Source organism: Falco naumanni, chromosome 1, assembly GCF_017639655.2.
Source record: "Falco naumanni isolate bFalNau1 chromosome 1, bFalNau1.pat, whole genome shotgun sequence".
Classification (NCBI taxonomy): domain Eukaryota; kingdom Metazoa; phylum Chordata; class Aves; order Falconiformes; family Falconidae; genus Falco; species Falco naumanni.
The window spans coordinates 25441900-25454319 of record NC_054054.1 but is presented as its reverse complement, the minus strand read 5'-3'; the positions used below and the strand labels follow the sequence as shown (position 1 = coordinate 25454319).

Below are 12420 nucleotides of genomic sequence, written 5' to 3'. Positions count from 1 at the left end.
ATAGCCATCTTCCAGGCAATTTAAAAAAAGATACAGGAAACTCCCTACAAAACCATTACCACATCAGAAGTAATACACTCAAAAGATGCACAGAAAGGAAGTTTTCCTCAGGCAAAGATGATAATCCTCAAAGTTAAGCTGCTCCAGCTCACAAAAGTGAAAGAGAACAAAGCTATTTTCTGCTTCTATTTTTATCCCAATGTTGATCAAAAGCCACACCTGTGTGTGGTTTACTGCAAAAAAACCCTAAAATCCCACACAAGCACCTCAACTCTGGAATAAGCAGCTTCCACTGATAAAGTTTTCACAACTTCCAGGCTTTGCCTCCTTCCATTACAACACAAATCAAAAGAATTTTGGAAAACAAGCTAACTTAGCTTTCTGCCTTTCTGTTTCTGAAGTTCCTTTGGGAGAAAAAAAAAAAGAAAAGTGTAATTCAATAATATCTGACACCCAGTATGGAAAGAATTTCCCAAATATTTTCAGTTCATGGTAACTTGCATATTTAACTTTACTACACAGACAATGCAATATTGAAAAAGTTCTGCTATTGATTAAATTAAGCTTTTTACTACTGCAGGCAGGCAACAGCCAAGCCTCAAACTAGCAAGTTTTATAGATTAGAGGAAGGCTAGTTAGGCTTCATGTAGTTACTATGACAGGCATACCGTAGTTCTTGAGAGGGATCTTCAGCCAATTACTTTAGGGCTTAAACATTTAAGTGTACTAGCACCAGACATTTGAACTGACACAACTAGAATTCTCTTCAGGTTTTTTTTCTTCTTAAATATTGAACAGGTTTAAATTTGCTAAGTTTCAAGACTTAAGACTGGTTTTGCACTATACATCAACTGTAGAGCAGTCTGTAAGAGCAGACTGTAATGACCTGATATCTTCCACATAAAAAAATGAATTTCTGCAAGCGGTACCTAACAGTTTTACCAAGTACCTACACAAGTAAGACAAGTGACAGATGATACCTCCCATTTCTGGGGAACAAAACAGCAGAGTCCAGTGGATGAGTCAATTTCCTTTGCTATATGCTTCAGACAAAGATTTCCATCCCTAGGCTGTCAGTGCTCCATCTTTTCCTTGAGTTTTTACCACTGAAATGAAAGTTTGTTACGTTACCCATTTCTCCTTATCTATTCTTAGTGAAGGAGATGTTTGTTCAAAACAAACTGACCACATTCCATCAACTCCCAGAGTTCCTTACTCAGGATCCAAGACTTCAGTCTCCTTACTTGTGTTACACTTCCACCTTGTGGCCAACTTCTTCCAACAAGTGGCTGATTGCCGTTGGTTTGCTTACACTACAAAGCACAAAACTTCCTAATCGCTAATGCTGATGTTTATTATTAAATACAAAGCATGCCTTCCTCTATAACACTCAGCACCTGCCCCAGTTTTTGCTGTTTCATAGATGTGAAACAAAGGCAGAAAGACCTGTCTGAAAGTAAAGACCAAGACCAGGAATAAGAGTGGAAATGAAGAGCTTACCTAGAAACAAAGCTTCTACTTCACCATCAGACACAAACAGGTTTGATTTGGGTTTTTTATATTCCCCTGGATTCCCACCTAGTGCTAGAAATCATGCCTGTATGTGTCAGACAGACAGCTCCTGCCCTTCAGAGCAGACAGTATAAACGTATAATAAACCGCTTGGAAACACAGAGGCAGGGGAAACCCAACATGCCTGTCAATTTACTACAGTGACTACAGTAATTTAGGTACCTCCCCATCAGAAAGCATACAGAGGTCTAACTCAGTTGACTTACGTAGATTTAGATGAAAACTGCAAGTTTTGTCACTGCCAAAATACCATTTTTTCAGCTACTGCTAAGTGAGATTTTACTACAAATTAGAAGGAAAATAAAAACCCAAAATACAGTACAGGCTTTTAGGACCTTAGCACAAAGCTCACCTGGAACATTAGGGCCAGCACTGAAAACATGAAAAAAGGTTTAAGGCAAAACCTGGACTCTGTGTGAAATGCTGTAGCATCATCTGCTAGATAGCATAACTTGGCATGATACAGGGGATGAAAATATAACAAAGGTCTTGGAGTTCAAGGCAAAACCAGTGAAACATGTTAAAAAAAAAAAACCAAAAGAGAAATAAACTGCATAAAATATGTTTGTGTGGAGGGTAACTCCTTGAAACAGCATTCTGACTGAACTTTTTTAAAAGGCAAGGTTGACAATATGAAATGATTGTCACAATTTGCTTTTCTGTTTAAAATGAACTGCAATCTATCATCCAACAAATAATTCAACATTTCAACTAATGCTTCATTATGCACATCCTCTTTCAAGAGCTTCTTATGTCACCAAGACACACTTGTAACCTGAAGTTTTTAAACCCTTTCCTTTTGTGGTGACTGTATATGAGGAGCGGGACAAAAGATGTCACCTACCTGGGAGAGGCAGCTGAACTAATAAACCACTAACTCTTGCATCCTTGTTGAGTTTTACCGTCATATCTAAGAGTTCTTCCTGAGAAATGTCTTTTGGCCTCAGTATGATCTCACTAGAAATGCCTGATAAAAACCAAAAACAGAAGACAGGTTAATATCAGGAAGTTTACCTACTGACAGCTTTGCCATTTTGTCTGAAAATCTCTTAACTGTCTTAACCACAGAGGACTTGCTAAAAATGCTGGTTTTGCTGTCTGGTTTTTAATGCTGTATTTCTAGATTTCAAGTACAATCTTACAACGAAACATACAGGAAAAAACAACAACAAACCAAACCTAAAAAAACCATAATTGGACACAGTAGCTGCAAAACTAAACAACTGTTTAGAAATATTTGGAAAATAAAAACATGTAACTTCTCTGCAAGTAAGCTCTTGAGAATAACAACTAAAACTGAACAGACAAAGGTACGCTAACAATACTGGCATTTTATGTGATGGCTTTTCCACTTCTGTGGGACAAAACTTGTTATTAGAAAAGAAAAATTTTCAAGCTACTTCACAAGACAGCAGTTTCTCCGATAGCAACAACACTGAAGTTCCCTGTTTAGGCAATGATGTTTTCATTTGGACATGAGATGTTGTAGTGACTGGGCTCTGTCTCCTGTTAACAGTCAGTAGCTTTACTGTTTGTTTTCATTATGTCTGAAATTTTGCCCTTCATATTCACATCTGTGAAGCCTTGACTTTGGATTGGCTTGCCTGGCTCCACTGTGCACCTAAAGCGTGTTCAACAGGACACGTCATGAGATAGAGCAGATGCACACGATGATTGACATGAATTAGTTCCTGACATTATGAGAAAAAAGGCTCTTCCCAATATCTTTCTGTGAAATGAGTTATTTAATTGCTGTTCCCATCAATTTCAGGGTACCAGGGTTTGCTACCAGTTGGAGATGGGCTGAAAAATCCATGTATAAAAGCAGGAATCTAACAGTTACTGAGGAGGCAAGATCTTAAGCAAATATTTCACACTCAAAAGCTCAAAGCATCTTGCAGAAACAGCTAAAACCTGACATAATTTATCTCTGATTACCTTTATTCACTAAGCCTCTCAAAGCCAGTTAAGACATTTAACTACCAAAAATCTTCCCCAGTGTTCCCCTTTAGTTTCCAGTTACTAACAGTAAGGGTGCAAACTGTTCCGTAACAACATTTTAAGACATCGAATTGAACTTCTGCCTACCATTCATGTGACATTAAAACTACCTTCTTCACATGTCAATGCAACTTCTTTTCTTTAGGTTCACCAGAAAAGATAAGGAAGAAAAAAAGAGTGCAAAATTAAATTCAAGTGTGAAGGGGGTCCCGCTGCTTTTTTTTTTTCTTCTTTAAGATCAACAGTACCTTGTGCTTACCAAAGAATCATTTATATCACATTAACACATACCTACAGCTGCAGCTGCTTTTATCTTGTTTCTGACATAGGTATGACTAGCTGGATTGTCTCCTACTAATATGACAGTGAGATGAGGTCTCTTGTTTCCAAAGGATATCCATGATTCTACATCCCTTTGAACTTCTTTCAAAACTTGTTCAGCAAGCTTTGTCCCTGAGATAATGGTTGCTTCATCACTATTAAGACAAAAAGATACACAATATTTAGGTCTAAAATTTCATAAACAACTTTTTCATAAACACTTTCAAGTATGTGATTGACAGTATTAAATACTTGCAAATGCTTTGATTAGTTAATTTGCTAATATTTCAAATATGATTTGAAAAACACTAACACACTACAAATCCACCCAGAGAAAGAAGTGTTTCCCTACTCTCTCATTTGAAGAGCAGGAATGTGCCATCAGTGCATACAGAAGAGGAGCTCACCTGCCACACCCCACCTTCCCAACACACGTAGCCAGCCAGGTCGAACATATCTATGAACTCCTGCATTTGGGAACAGAACATGAGAACATTCTTATGCCCTTCCGTTTTTCTGTTTTAATGACTTTTTACCCACCTCCCTTCCCAAATTTCCTTCAAAAATCTAATTGACATGGGATTATTCACACGATTCTTCTGTCCGGGCCTAGATGATATGATTTCTCAGCTTTCTTAGGACTTCATTCATACAAGCCAGTGGTGACTAACTCAGGAGCTTCCATCACGTCCTCCCTATTCCTGTCCTATCAACTCCCCATCCTTCCAGTAAACTCCCTCTGCACTACAGCACACAAACATTCTCCTTGAGTGAAGGACCCACACCACTGCCCTACCCATGTAGAAAAGCAGAAGAAAACCGAGAGGGTCTTGTGCCTTGAACTTGCCCCGGAACTCCTCAGCCCCCCTCCTTCCCTCTATCGATGCTGCGATCACCATCTCATCCAAGGATGTTGAACTCACACACACCCCCCACCAACCTGCAACAAACAAGAAACCTCCAGCATGTATAACTTTCAGATGCTAAGATGCCAATTCCTTTTGTATCAGATAAGCAGCCTTTAAACACTAACCTTATCGCTTGGTGCTGGTGGTGCTTAGAGGGAAGAAAGCAGAAAGACAGAAAGCTACAGATCAAAAAATTCTATCACTGACCTGGTTTAAAACATGATATTCTGTAAGATTCAAACCATAACTTTAAGCCACCAAAAAGAGTAAGCTGCATTTTACTGATTTCAGAAATTTGTGCCATTTCCATCATTCTTAGTAAATCTTCGTGATAAAAGCAGCCGAATGCACAAGGGTGTGGAAGAAGGAAGGTCATGGGGAGGGGAAGAACAGCAGTGACAACATTTACACCACTCAGGACAGGACAACCACAAGATCACCCAAAAATCATAGACCATCTATGATCTTATATAAAGAAATGACCCAAACTTAATATCTATACCTGACTGACAGATGAAGAAATCCAGTCTACATTTTAGCTTACTGAAGAATGGCTCTGATAGGACTCTGCCTACGTAAGGAAGAGCAAGATACCTGAAAATACATTTTTCCAGATCAGAAATATTTGCATACAACTCTAACTTCTACTACTGCTCAACACTTTCAAATAAATGAACAACTTGTAAGCAGCAACATGACAGCCCCCAAAACGTCTTTTAAAATAAACTTTATTTCAAATGGCATACGCAGTAAAACTTAACAGCACTCCAGAGGCACTGCAGAATGGAAAAGAAGTCTAATTCCTTGTTTAATGTTACAAGCCCTACTCTCACCCTTCAGTGACACTGCACTGACAATAATACTAAGACTTACCCTTTGGTAAAGCACTCAATATCTTTTATCAACTCCCCATGCTCACCTCACCAGTGAAACGCTCAAAGATCAAGCACATCTCGACTGAACAGCACTTCCTCAAGTACTGCTTCATTTACACCTTCCAAGTGTCAGCTTTATCTTACCTGGGTTGTTCTCCTGGTCTCTGGAGTCTTCTCCATCTTCCTGCCCGTCCGCTCATGGTGAGCGAGCATAGATGTTCCTCACCTTGTACATGTCCACAGAACATATTCCACCACAGTGCAAGCTTTTATCTACACAATCTCCTTTACTAATTGAACCTCTCCTCAAACTCCCAGAATCCTAGCATGATACATACATATAGTTAACAGCATTTCTTGGGACAATCATCTGATAGCATAGTAAGAAAATAAATACTATTCTATTTGTGAAAATCCAGTAAAATAACACCAACCGCCCAGAAGCAGAACAACCAAGACAGACACAAAGTTAAAGCTACTCGTGGACAAGTTCACTCCTCTCCTAATGAGCACAACAGTGTGGCACTGTAAGAACACACATGCTCCTGGCTCATCAGCTCCTAACCAAAGGCCATCCACTGAATACTTGATCTCACTTACTACAAATTAAGCCTGAGTTTCCCCTCTGTAAACATCCTTCGGTACCTTCCTGGAGATTAAGAGCTTTATGTGTACACAGACACACAGACACACGCAGAGAGTAAACCCTGCTTTGAACTGAATACCTTAATTCAACATGACTACCATTCGTAACTGACACAGTTTAGTCAGGAATCCAGGCGAGTTAGAATGACACTAACAAGGTGTCATAATGTGAAAAAGAAAACCAAGAGGGGAGAAAAAAACCCCCGACATCGCAGTGCCTGGTGCTAAAAAAAATAATGAAAAAAGAAAAACAAATACACTCTGCTGAGAACAATTTATCCGACTTTTTCAGGAAAGCAAAGTATTAAAACACACTTAGCACACAAAAACCATTAATACCTTGTTTCCTTCAATTTTACACCAGCCTTAGCTACTTCCCAAACCCAAGTTTCTGTACTGTTTAACTTTATATATATATATAAAGAATAATTAAGCTAAAAGATATTGTTTTATTTTTTTCCTGTATGGCCTGCTCTGTATGTGCTCATTTTCATAGATGCCTCTCTCATTTTCATTATTTATGTTTTAGCTATACATGCCTTTGACACAAGACACCTTTCCATGTACTCATGCCAAAAATAATGAATGCTCATCTGTGTAGCAATGACATATACATTTAAGACCACAGGGACTTAATACTTCGGTGACAAGATTTTTTTTCAATCCACACAAAGGTCTATCACATTCCTATGATCTTTTTACTCTAAATGCATTGCCACACCATAAGTTTTCCTAACCTTTAAGAAAACAATTTTAAGTGCATGCCTCTTCCTTAAAATCTAGCCACAGACTCATGAAGTTTTTGAGATCTGTCCTCACTTATGTCTGACCATTCTCACCCCATCACATTCAATCATCTTGGTCACCCAGGGATCAAAACCAAAGCAAATGAACAGGAAAAACAGCGCTAAAGACACAAAACCACACACACACAAATACAGAAGAAAAACACCCTTGTGCACACACACCTTATAACATAGGATGAAACGCATGTAATCTATCCTAGTCAGGAGGCCCTGTGATCAGGCTCTTCAACACCTGGACCTTTGTGAAGAGAAGAAACAGTTTAAGTTCTATAAGCCTCAGCAAGTCAATTGCAAGAGACAAAAAACAGTGTCTGAAAAGAGAAATAATTTATGTTAAGACTACTCTGAGGCAGGCCAGGTACAGAAGATCAAAATACTTCCATGTTAGTTCACACATGCAGAAGAAAGTAAGTACAATCATACCTTAGCAAGAAGTTACGGCATGGCCAACTTTAGAAAGGCTACCCTCTAGTGGCATTCCAACAGCTAAATGGATACTTTGAGGAAGAAAGTTACCAACACAAGGAGTAGTTCCGTTTTTCATATTTGTATCTTAAAGGTGCTGGGAAGGGAGATGGTAAATAGTACGTACATTTATGGTAAATGTTTATCAAAGTGACTCCAGGTCTCAATGAGAATCTCAATGAAGGCAAAATACAAATCTTTTGATAAAACTTTCAGCTTTTCCTTTGGAGACTGACCATCAACCACAGAGCAACTGAAATTACCAAATAATCAGAAAATGGAGTGTGAAAGTTTAGCTTTGTACCTTACAGAGTTATGGAAAACTGTTACTGTAACTGTCAAGTTACAGATGTACTGTTGTCTCTTAAGGAAGGGAAGAGCCACGAATCTCGGGCCTTTTTATTTTTTTTCCTCCCTCTCAATTTTACTATTTGTTTAAGGCAAGAAAGCTTCCCCCACCATCATCTGCTCGTAGATGATGATCATACATCTCTCTTGAGCCACATGGGCTCAACCACCCATAGTTTACCAACATCAGTACATCACTACTGCGAATTTTTTTGGAACACAGCTAACAATTTTTATGATGGTTCAGAAACCAAATGTCCCAGCTGTCACAAGTCCCAAGCTACTAAAAACACTCCACATACCCACTAGATATGCATCAAAATATGCCATCACTGTAACCAAGCTGTAAATATCACTACCGCAATTACCAGCACTTAGGTTGAAACCTTCATCACTTCTGACATGTTTCCTAGCAAAAGTTTTCAAATAGATTTGAAAGCTTATGTCGCCTTCACGCATTGCAAATACTTTTGCTCTGAATTGGTCAGCCCCTAAATTTTTTTAAAAGTCCAAGGACAAAACCAAGGGCAAAGCAAACATTACATTAAAGATTATTACATTCTTCTTCTACATGGCTAGATATTCCACAATTAGTAGCTATTCATGCATTACCGTTCTGCTGGTCTACTTTACTAAATAAAAAAAAAAAACCAAACCCAAGAATCCTTAGTATTTACACTTAACCATACACTTTTCAGTTACACAAACAACTTCAACTCTTTAGTAGCTGATTCAAGTAAAGACGATCTAGAACTATTCTGAATTGAATTATTTCGGTCTTGGTGATTTATCTCAGCTGGTCATCATTACAGCTAAACAACATAGTGTTCTTCCTACAGAAGATTTTGATATATTAGATTTAATCACCATAATTACTTTATTCTTACACCTAGCATTTGACTACTTCGACTTTTGCCACTTGAACTTTGCTTCACACATAAAATAAGCAAAGTACGTGATGGTATTTTACCTCTATTTTCTAGGAAGACAGAAATATTTCTCTGGATCATTATTATTCTAGTGTGTTTACAACTTCATCTAAAATTTTAAGACAAGGGTACAAATTCAGTATATCTCAAAACACGCATTACCTATAGTGTAACAGAAGTGTAGTTTTAGTTCCAAAGAAAAACCTCCCCGGGAAGACAAAAATACCCAACAAAACAACCAACCCTAGTATACTAAGAAATGTCTGATTACCTTTTAAGAAGATAAAAGCTTGTCAACCTTCAACAGTAATCATCATCTTTCCATGACTACTCTGGATATCCAGAAATAAAACATTTCACCACTCTCTGCAAATACCTATGCTTGAAGCTTTAATGTATATCTACACACAAATGTGTTTAACATATGTTGAATTAGTTTGCCATGAACGGAAGTAGTTCAAAGTCATTTACAAAACCAATAAAGCATTCTGGTTTTATGTTAAAATCAGACTGGTTTTCAAAGTGCTGCTGAGTCTCATCAGTTGGGGGAGGTTTCTGTACCATATTCTAAGGGATGAGCAAGTCCACACCTCGAACAACATTTAGGGGGAAAAAAAAAAATCCACCATACTTTCTGAGATGGTCTAAAACCAGTTCTGCACTCTGTCTCTACTATAAGAAACTACATACCTGGAGTAACAATGTATGATTAATGTTATTTTAATAGGTTGTCTTTTTGTCTGTTTATCAGCGTACTCAAACATGAGAAATGTTTAACCATTCAACACATGGGGAAAATATCTAAATGCCAGCAGACACTGTATTTATTCAGAGACACTTGTTTAAACTTTACAAGACACACGAATGGGAGAACAATAAGAATTTTTAAATATTACCTAACAGCATATGGAATAAACGCACAGATTTGAGCTCTGAAACTACTTCATTCTTCTGCTGCTTTTTAAGATGGGAAAAAAATAACTCCAGAAGCACAAACAAACAGCCAGGAGCATCACTCCACCCATAACATAGCTCATCGATTTCTTAAGAATAACTGTTTGCTTAAGATCAATCATATTTGAAAACAGCCAGCCTCTGCCTGCACTTCTGGGGAAAAAGCTCAACTGTCTACACATTTAAGTGCACCTAAAACACAGTCTTCTTGCTACTACCTACCAATTTACTGAAAGAAACTTATGTAAATGCCGGTGGCTAAAAAGCAGAAGCCATTCCTGGGTTTAGATGCAAGTATTAAAAAGGAAACAAATGAGGTGGCAATGCATTGTCATTTACTACTCCAAACAGAAGTTTCTAGTTCTCTTCCTTTCAAGATTATTCTCCATCCTCCATGAGTCCAGAAATTACCTTCCTAACAGTATGAAAACAGTTACACTAACACCACTTTTTATGTAACATGCCTGATTTATGAAGTATATTTCATCAAGGTCCTACTTTCTGCTACATAGTCACCACCTATTCACACCGCATTTTTAAAGTTTCTGGATTTACTCAACAACGATTAAAGCTTTGAGCATTTCTCCAGATGGGATACATAAGGTGCTGCAGGTTTATCAAAGAAAGACAAAGCAGGAGCGAGCACATACGTACACAGCTGCTGCACAAAATATACTGAAATTCAGTTCACCCCCCAGTTCTAGCAACCTGCTGAGCAACCAGTTTAAGTAAAACAAAAGTCACCTTGAAAATGTCTGCGACATCCTGAATTCAACTCCCATTTGTCTCCAATTACTTTACTACAATTCAGTAACACGCTATCTTATTTATTATTCGGACCTTCAGAACTCTGCCTCAGCCAAACCACCCAGTTACAACATAACCTCTCACTAGGAAAAAAAATAATATTAAAAAAGCAAGCTTTAAATGAACAGTTACAGAGAAGCTCCCAATACCTTGCCCTTTTCCTTACTTGCACTGCAATGCTCTTCAAACCCTCGGTCACCCCCTCAGCATGAGGGGCTCAGTCCCGCTGGCGCATTAACGAAACGCACAGGGAAACTACGCCAGGAGACCACTCCTCACCGCATCCCGCTCGGCCTGGGGATGATCCAGGCCTCCCCCAAACGCCAGGGGACCCCTGCCCGCTGCAGCGCTGTCAGAGCGTGGCCACGCGGGTTGGGGGTTTTTTTGTTTATTTATATTACAACTTGGCAGTTTGTTTGTTTATTTATTTATTTATTCATTCAAGAACAAAGGAGCACCACCACACCACAGCACCTGCCTTGCTGAGGACAGCGATGTGCAATGGGATTGGTCTGTCACCATCAGAGATCTCCCTTTGTATGGACTACAATATTCTTCAGCAAAGATTAAAACACTTGCCTACAAGCCATCAGTGAAAATAGTCAAAAAAGCAAAAAAAAAAAAAATTAATATTTATAGTAATGCTGTGTAAATCAACTGGGAGGCTCTGCAACGTCAACGTTTACTCGCCAGCCACCCAACCCGGGGAGGAGGCTGGGAGGCCACACTGCAAGGGCTCCCCCATTCCTGTGCACCCACTAAATCCCCACGATCCAGGATGCCAGTGCTGCAGCCCCCCCCGGTACCTCAGCCACCCCCCCGCGCGTGCACACACACACACCCTCCCGCACAGACCCCGCACACACCCCCTGCACACGCACCCCCCGCACACATGCACACACACTCCCCCGGAAAAACCCCGCACACACGCACCCCCCGCCGCACAGACCCACAGCCCCAGCACAGACCCCGCAGCCCCTGCCCCCCCAGTACCTCAGCCCGCCGGCACCGACCCCGCAGAGCCCCGCTTTCCCGGGGAGCACAGCAAGGCGGCCGGGGGTCAGGGGCTGCGCCCCGGAAGCGAGCGCTGAGGGAGCCGAGCCCCTCTCTCCCCTCAGGCGGCTGCCGCCTTTCCCGCCCGCCGCAGGCTCCCAGCGCCCCCGTCACACGGCAGCGGCGGCGCGGCCCGGCGCTCCCCTGAGGGCTCCCCGCCGCACGGGCGGGAGGAGGAGGAAGAAGGAAGGGGTGAGGACGGAGGTGCCCCGAGCCATGGCGGCGTACCTGGCAGCGCTGCGAGGGGGGCTGCTGGTGCTGCAGGCGGCCGGGAGCAAGAGGGTTCGCCATCTCCTCAGCGGCACCGAGCCCGAGCGCAGCGCAGAACAGGAGGAGAAAGCGCTCGCCGCCGCCATATCGCTCCCGACGTACGGAAGCGCCGCCGCAACCAAGCGACGAAGGGAGGAGCCAGGGCAAGTAGCGGGCCCGGGCCCGGGGCCGCGGCGGGGCGGGGCGCGGCGCTGAGGGGCGGCCCGGCGGGCAGGGGCCGTGACGGGAAGACTGGGATTGAGGGCACGGAAGGGCACAGCGCCCGGCAGCGTGGAGGCCGGCGGGGTCCCCTCCGCTGGAGGCAGATCTGTGGGCAACCGGTGCCCGGGGGCCGGCAAACGTTGCCCCTCATAATTCTTGGCTGCACCCTCGTGTTTTCCCAGGGGAAGTCTTGTGGACTTTCTTGCAACTCACACGCTTGTGCTTTCTGTCACGTTTTACGGCAGATTTTTCACTACAAAGCGCG

General features: G+C 41.4%; 1 protein-coding gene across 4 annotated transcripts in view; it reads right to left on the bottom strand.

Annotated features, from left to right (window-relative positions):
* The window catches only part of LOC121084787 (probable bifunctional methylenetetrahydrofolate dehydrogenase/cyclohydrolase 2), a 70412-nt gene extending 58321 nt beyond the window's left edge, over nucleotides 1–12091 (bottom strand). For 3 of the 4 annotated variants that reach the window (XM_040586724.1, XM_040586696.1, XM_040586705.1), the window contains exons 1-3: nucleotides 11913–12091; nucleotides 3865–4049; nucleotides 2417–2539 (exon numbers count right to left, since the gene is read on the bottom strand). In XM_040586724.1, coding sequence (XP_040442658.1) covers nucleotides 2417–2539; nucleotides 3865–4049; nucleotides 11913–12040 — 436 coding nt within the window. In that variant the 5' untranslated portion in view covers nucleotides 12041–12091. Of the gene's footprint in view, nucleotides 1–2416; nucleotides 2540–3864; nucleotides 4050–4301; nucleotides 4362–11912 lie in introns of all 4 variants that reach the window. The other variant, XM_040586716.1, reaches the window with a different exon arrangement.
* Between the last annotated feature and the right edge of the window lie 329 nt (nucleotides 12092–12420).